Source organism: Eimeria maxima, genomic scaffold (genome assembly GCF_000499605.1).
Source record: "Eimeria maxima Weybridge genomic scaffold, Emw_scaff11, whole genome shotgun sequence".
Lineage (NCBI taxonomy): Eukaryota > Apicomplexa > Conoidasida > Eucoccidiorida > Eimeriidae > Eimeria > Eimeria maxima.
Genome location: NW_013564124.1, coordinates 117,740 through 125,762, shown reverse-complemented (window position 1 = coordinate 125,762; position 8,023 = coordinate 117,740). Strand labels below are relative to the sequence as shown.

At 53.0% G+C, this 8,023-nt stretch overlaps 1 protein-coding gene across 1 annotated transcript; it reads right to left on the bottom strand.

The window, feature by feature from the left end:
* Positions 1–2,016: 2,016 nt before the first annotated feature.
* Positions 2,017–6,177, bottom strand: EMWEY_00002340 (hypothetical protein, conserved; the record flags this gene model as incomplete). Its single annotated transcript, XM_013479383.1, has 6 exons — positions 2,017–2,135; positions 2,351–2,408; positions 2,667–2,787; positions 3,084–3,170; positions 3,475–3,803; positions 3,988–6,177. The coding sequence occupies 6 exons, from the start codon at positions 6,175–6,177 to the stop codon at positions 2,017–2,019; spliced, it is 2,904 nt and encodes a 967-aa protein (XP_013334837.1).
* Between the last annotated feature and the right edge of the window lie 1,846 nt (positions 6,178–8,023).

The window sequence follows — 8,023 nt, the reverse complement described above, 5'->3', positions numbered from 1 at the left end:
TGTAGAATCTCACAGCCCATTGGCTGCATTTGTTTTGAACAATGACTGACTGTTTTTGAGTTGTTTTTAACACTGACAATCTACCGTTATGTCTACTGCGTAGCAGGGAGTGCTTCAGTCACTGCTTATTGCAGTTTATATTGCAGTTTATAGGTAGTTGGATTGGAACCACGCCAGTACACAGATATGTGCTCCGCACGAGTCTTACATAGGTAGAATAACCAGATGCTCTATCGGAGTTGACGCAGATACCTCCAGCTACTGCACCGCTGTCGCCTGACATTCGATGCTGCCGCTTCCTCGAACGCTGGAATTCCTTTCGGGACCTGCTCTCCCTCCTTTCTGTAGGGAGGAGAATGATCTGGTGTCCATGCCAGTATTGTCCCTCCACGTGGGATACCCATCGACGCATTCTTAACCGTGGTATATGCAAGCGGTTTCCAATTGTTGTGGGTTCGGAGGTATAGTTAGTTTACGCCATCGCCTCATGCAAGCACAGCACATCCCCGTGGCTAGCACAGTTTTGACACAGCGCACCATTTACGGGGGTTGCAATGCGGTAGAGCAACCGCCAGTAACGCTCTGCAACCATGTGCTGGTGACACTTCCGTATGTCTACTTCAATGCTGTCTATGGTAGGTACAAGCCGTAGCCCGTTCCAGAGTTGCAACGAATTCACTTAGTTTAGTTAGATCTAAAGTACGGGACGGTTTGTGGTGGGTATGGAATTCCGAAGTGTGCCTCCGTGTCGTCCTCAGCTTACATCAGGGCATAGCCGTGGCGCCGCCAAAAATATTGCTTCTACTGCCTGCGTCAGGCCTTGTACGTGTATGAGGCCACTATACACCAGACGCCCAATCCCACTAACGCACCCATCATCCCTCCAACTATCACATAGGTGTACGGGTTTGTGTACCAATTGAACATACCACGGGTTTGCTTAGATTCTGTTGGCAACACCCAACTACCTGCAGAAGCAAAGGCAGCCGCAGCACAAAGATATGCATGTACTACGCAGTTGCTGCTAGCTACGGATATTAAGTAGTTCCCCTTTAGGTCAATAGTCATTTAGCCACTCACCATGCTGGAAGAACGATGACGCCTTCTGCATGGATGTCGGCGAAGGGCCAGACACCGAGGACGAAGGTCTTGATTCTTGGTGCTGCTGCAGCGACGCAAGCGAGAGTGGAACGCAATCTGTACTGTTGGATTTTGTATTGTCCAGGGCTTCGGGCTGTACGACTTCCATGTAAAGTTGTTGCTGTGGCAGCTTGCGGCGGAGTGCATGCGAAGTCACAGCGCCCAACACTAGTACCAACAGCAGCAGTGGCTGCTGCTGGTTGAGGCATTTCCAATAGCGCATTATTGGTAATGTAGAGGACTTAGTGTGCAGTGGAACAAGATTATCCAGATCAGCGGCTGTTCCCTGCTGCTGCTTGCGCGTGTCTCCTAACGTGGATTGTTCGCGCTGTAACCGAAGATGGCTGTGATAACGAATTCAAGTACATGCGAGATGAAATATGCATCTACAGCGATAATGAACTAGAAACTTTGTATAGTAAAAGGCGGCGCGCTCCTAAGCCATTCAAAAAACACAGGGCAACAGGACAAGCGGGCGCCGCCGTCGGTCCACGGCTGGTCAGCACTACCACCGAGCGGGCCAACGAGCATTTTAACTTGGTCTAAGTATTCCCTTGGCCCACATCCTTGAGCTAAATGAGTATTAAGAGCTACAAAAATAGATAATCCCAAAACTAGGCGAAACTTCACCATAAACTTCACTGGGTTTGCTGTTCCATCTTAAGCTTTTCCCTAAGCCTAGTGACCCCACCTAATGCCAGCCCCCTTCAGCCAAGGGTGCAACATCAGCCATTTCGGGAAGCCCCAACAACCACAAAGCTGAAAGTTTTCAACACAAAAATTTGAAATAGGCTCTTCTGGTCCATTTCCCTACGGCCAAAGCAAGAGCTGCCCGCTAGAGCCCTACGCTGGTGAATCTCGAGGTATGGATCATTCTCAAAATGCGTCCCTTTGAATGCGCGGTTGCGGATGGGATCGCAGCCATCCAATTACGCGCTCCGTCAGGGACTTCTGCCGCTGCTGAAGCGCAACCCCGCATGACGGAGCAAGCGAGCCTGCGTCACCGGCACACCAAGCGAAAAACTCATGCACAGACATGTGCAACAACGCACCGCTTCTGACCCTGTTGGTTCACCCAACAGGGTGAGAAGCGCTCCCGTTCCTGCTGCAGCAGAATGTGCAGGAAGCTGCAGAAAACTACTTTTAACGTGCATCTGCAGAAGCATCGTGCTTCATTTTCTGCTGCAGCAGGAACGGGAGCGCTTCTGACCGACCCTGTTGGGTGAACCTCTGAATCTTGCCAAGGATGTGTACCGCGGCTCCAACAACTGCGTATACAAAAGCAAAGAAAGGACCTGGCAATGGTACCCCAACAGCACTGACAGAATATGTTGGCTGCTGCAGGAGCAGAAATCCTAGCAAAGGTCGAGCGTTTAGCAGTAGCTGTAGCAACAGCAACAGCTGCTCAAAAGCAAGGGTCACGAGTTTAGCAGTAGAAACAACTACAGCTGCTGCCGCACGAAATCACAGCAAGATGCCGTGGGTCACTGTCCCCGCGTGTGCGATACAAATACGCAAAAACTTACCTTCGAGGGATTCTGTCCGCAGACTGCAAGATCGAAAGCCTCTTCGAATATCTTGCAGCAGCTGCTCGGCAGCTGGGGAACTCGTGGCTGCTGCCGCCCTCGCAATAGCTGCTCGTGCTGTCTGCGGCATGTTCCACTCCACCGAGGCAGCTACTGTTTTCCCTGCGCCTGTCGGCAGCTTCTGATGCATACAACCCTCCAGAAGGAGCGAATGGCATTGAAGCAGCACCAACACCTGCAGGCGGAGGCAGCAAGCCACACAACCCTACACTTGTAGCAACAGCAGCAGCACAATCTGTGCGCCGACAGCATCGGCTCCCCGTGGTGTACCAGCTGCTGCTGTTGCAGTGGTAACACGCACTGTAGCACCGGTATCAAGCTGACCTGCTCTGCAGTTAAGGCTACAGGTGCGTGTACCGGGGCTGCAGCGTCTCGGCAGCTTGAGAAAAAGACTGCAGCAGAGTCATACAACCGAGCAAGAAGACCAAAAACACCCCAACGAGCCTGAACAGCGCAGCAGCAAAACCATCAGCAGAAATCAACACGTATCGGGTGTACTAGCCGCAGCACTGCGAAGATCATTATTAACTGCAGCACCTGGAAGTGGCGCAGCACCAGTTGCTTTATTTGCTGCAACTGTCGCTTCCTTTGACGCCCCTAGAAAGCAAATAGCAGCAGCTCTAAGGAATGTAGCGGCAACGACGACAACGGCAGCAAGCAGCAGAATGCAGCAGGAACAGCAGCAAGGTTAGCTCTGTTGAAAACCTGCACCACCTGGTTCTCGCGGGTGTTACAGCCTTGCAAGCACCGTGTGAGAGCAGCAGCAGCAAGGACCAAACCATTGGAGTGTCTATGCACTGCTGCTGTTGATACACTGCCAGAATGCTGGTCCTGCTGATGTCCACCAACTGCTGATTCTGTTGTGGAGGCTCCTGCTGCTGCTGCGGCAACGATCTCCCCTGTGCTATGCAGCATATTGATCATCTCGCTCAGCACTTGCAGTAGCAGCGGGCTGCACAAAAGACCGTGGAAAATGTCTGCTGCTGCTGCTGCTGCTGCTTTTCCACCTTGCCATGCTTCATCACATCCTGCTGCTGCCACAAGCGGAGCGCTGTTATCTTCACCCAGCTGCAGCAACTGCGGAATAGAAACACCAGCAACCGCAGCAACAGCACAAAAGAAACACCCGAAGCAAATCAAATCTCTCGGGGCTGTCATTCGGGCGGCCGCCTAAGTGTTAGAAGCAGCCGCCAAAGCAGCTAAAGCGGGGCAGCTGCATCAACAGCAATAAAAGACAGCAGGCAAACCACCAACAACCCACAGAGTGAGCCCCAGAGACCATCTTAAGGACCGCAAGCACAACTTGCTGCTGCAGTTCCAGCCGCTGTTCTATGGCCAGCCGCTGCTGGCGTTGAAGCAGCTGGATTTCGAGAAGCAGCTGATCAACAAGAGATGACGCTGCAGCAGCAGTAGCAGAAGATGGAGGCCGCATATGCCTTCTTAAAGACGGGGAAAAGAGAACGTCTGCTAGAACTATCAGCCTCTGGAGTCTGCTGCTACTGGTGCTGTCATGCTGGTGAGGCTTCACATTCCGCTCGATTGCCAAGAGCAGAGCACCAACGAAATTCCCCAAGTCAAGGGCCGGAAAAGGCTGCTGATGTCGTTGTTCCTGCAGCTGCGCTGTTCGCTGCAGCAGAAGTAAAAGCTGCTGCAGGTCGCAAGCAGGCAGCACCTCCCGAGAGACGCAATGCAAGAAGTCGTTTAACTGTTGCAGCCCAGGAATATCGGCAAGCAGAAGCAGCTGATGCAGCAGCCCCAGCAACGCTGCCTCTGAGTCAGTTGACGCTAGGGGGCTTAGAGCACGTGTGCACACTCCAGCTACTGTTCTTGCTGCTGCTGGCTCTTCTGCTGACACTGCGGCTCCTTGTGCTGCACCAGCGCCAACACTGAAGGGAGACAATAGAGAGGGACGAGGCACCGGATGACGGCGATGCATCACGTCGTCCTGTTGCTGCTGCTTCCTCCACAATCGCAAAAATGTCTCCTGGAGAGTGGTTACTGCAGCAGTTAATTCTTCACTGTGCTCTTTTCGTTGTTGTTGCTGCCGCTGCTTTTGTTGTTGAACCAATCGCCGTATGGCCCTCGAAAAGAGCTCACTCCTCGGGTCTGGAGACTCAGGTTCGTCTCCTGATCCTGATGCTGCATTTGCTGCAAACTCAGCCCGCTCACGTATCAGCACAAGCGCCGCTGCGGCTGGCTCTAACATGCGTGCTGCAAGTCTCACCGCTTCCAGCCCTCTTTCCGGCTGCTGCTGCTGCAGTTGAAGGAGAGAACAACAGATGGCTGCCTGTACACCTGGGAGCAGCCGGCGCACGAGCGGTAGCTGCTGCTGTTCCAAGCACAAGGCAGCGGCTACGTCACACCAAGCTGCAAGCTGCTGCTGCTTCTGCAAGAAGAAGTTGCTTCCCGGAGGGGACTTAGCAGCAGTAGCAGACGTAGCAGCAGCAACCGGGATAAGGAAGTTGGCGATCGCATCCTTTACATCTTTAGGCGGCGCAGCAATAATAAATGAGCGTAATAACGCCGCTGCAAGCGCCACGCGAGAGTTATTGCTGCCGACGCTGCTGCTGCTGCTGCTGTCACACATGGAGTGTCTAAGATATTTCGCTGCTGCCTGCTGAAGCAGTTGCTGGAGTCCCTGGTCGGAGGCCTGCACCAGCGCTCTAGCAAGCAGTGACTCCCGCACCAGCACCGGCTGTTCGTGTAGAAGCAGGGTTGACAGCAGCTTCATCGCAGCCATAAGCGCCCTTTGTTGTTGTTGCCGTGTTTGGGGCGCCTGCAGAAGCAAAAGCTCTTCTATCTGCTGCTTCTGCTGCTTCCCACCTAGAACGAAGCTGCGCGGCTGTAGCAACAGTGCGAGTTGCAATATGTCCTCTGCCGCCTGCCGCTGCTGATGTTGCTGCTGCTGACCAAGCAGCAGCAGACGGTGTTGATGCTGTTGCTTCTGTTGGATGGTCTTCTCCGCAGCAACATAGAATGCATCGGCAAGCGGAAGGAGTAAAGATAAATGCAACGAATGCTGCTGAAGTGCCTGCAGCAAAGCCTGAATGCACACAACAGGGGCTGACGCAATGGCTGCTCTTGCGGCAAGAAGAGATGTCGTAGACCCTGCATCTATCCCTTGCTGCTGCTGCTGCTGCTGCTGCCGTTCAAAACTTCGGCAGGCAGCGACAAACCGGCCAAGAATAGTAGGAACAGCATCAGCCCTAGAAGGCTGATCCAGCCCACGGTGATGCTGCGGTAGTTTCTGCTGTTGTTGATGCTTTTGCAGCTGCTGCATTTGCTGCTGCGTCGGCCTCTTTGCTACAGAGTGTGCGCTGCTTTGGCTGCAAGAATACCGCCGCTGCACCAGCTGGTGGTGCGGCAGCTGGTGCTGAAGAAGCCGCTGGTGCAACGCAATTGCTCCCCTGATCATGCAGCAGCAGGGACATCGAGTCCCACTGGCAAGCATCCTGGCTGTATGCCGTGGCGGCAGCAGCTTCAGGATGACTTAAAGCGTGTGGTTGCTGGTGCTTCCGGTTCTGTTTGTTTGCGATTAGCGAAGAGACAGCTGGTCAATTGTGTGTGTTCTGTGCAGCAGCTGCTGCTGCTGCTCTTGTCTCCGCAAAAACAACTGATGCCCCCCGCGAAGAGCCCCAATTAGTAACAGGCCCCCGGCTCCCAACAACCCCCAGGGCTAGACAACGAATTTCCCTGCTAAAGTTGAGGGTTCAGACTTAACAATTTGTTTCCAAGGTACTTAGGCCCATACATTGATTGGCTGTTGGTCAATGGTTTAAGGTTTAGGTTTATAGATGCTCATGTACTTCGCGACAATATAGGCACCGAGAGGCCATAGGGTCCATCATACACAGGTAGCCCGTCAAATAATGTTTTGAAAAATGTTGAATACTTGTATAAAATCTTAGTTATTTAGGCCTCATTTGATATTCTCAGAAAGTAAGATGGCCCGACCCTGACAACAGGTGACCCTACAGACTCGAAGCTACCCACAGAAGAATGCCCACGGAAGAAGACAGGCCTAATTGGTGATGCTGCTTGAGCAGGAGGAAGTTGCTAGTGCTGTAGCAGAAGCCACGCTGGTCCTACACCAGACATGTACTGTCGTTAAATTGCAGGGTACTGGGACGCCTAACCCGTAAACCCACAGATTCCGTCCGCATGTCTGTATCTGGGTAGCCCAAGTTCATATGCACTGCACCTTCATCAGGGCTTCTGTATAACACTTGATAAGGCCTACAGGGATGCATTCGCCTACATTAAGCATTTTCCCGTCCTACAGTTGAGCCATGTACCTTCTGACGCTATTACCTGTGTGATCGGCAGTATGTATATATTCCGGCTCCACTACTGGTGCTGTAGCGGAACAGCAACAGCAGCTGACTCTGCAGCTACTGCCTTTCTAGGGTTCTTTCAGTGAGCTGGGAGACGCCTGCCATCTGCAAGGTGAACTCACCAGCACAAGTCCACACGATGCGTTGCCTAAAAAGCAACCGTAGCTGCAGCTGCACCAGCTAATAAAGCAACCGTAGCTGCAGCTGCACCAGCTACTCCAGCTCTAGGCTAGATGCTGCTGCTGCACACAAGCTTTCCCGCAAGATCAAAACTCCCCTTGATCTCCATAGAGAAGCATCAGGTGCTGCTCCTCCAGCTGTTCGCCCAACAACTCAGCGGATGCAGCTGAAGTGTCGGATTGTTTGCTCCCCCCAAGCCATTGCTGCTGCTTTTTGCTCGTTTTATGCACTGACCAAAATATCGAATTGCATGCATATCCAGCTCTACCTAACCGTGTGCGCTTGCTGCAGCGGCGGCGCGGCAGGGGCTTTTGCCGATGACAAGCTATGCGCTTCCGCGCTTAGCTTGTAGGCACAGCAGCGGAGGCAGCACAGCTGAAAGTATCAGCAGCAGCAATAGAAGCAGAACCTACACATGCCCACGGCGACCTGGTGCTGCTCAACCAATTAAACTGCAGGCGAATTGCAAAAGTGCGCCGAGAACCCGTGGGCCTGCTTAATCCACATGGGTCGTCAAGAAGGGCTGTCTCGAGAATTTGCTGCAGCAGCTGCTACTCGTGCTGCCGCTGCTAATGCAGCGGCAATTGCTGCTGCTGACTGCTCCACTGTGTAATGTTTACCTCACGTTGTTCCGGCAGCTGCTCACGGCTGCCTCCCCGTGCTTCCGTTAGTGTTGCTGCTACTACCAATGCTGCACTTGCAGACACAGTAGCTGAACGCATGCAGGACTTCCTGGTCGCCAGAAAGTTTCAGCAGCATGCGTTCCTGCAGGTGCTTGTAATG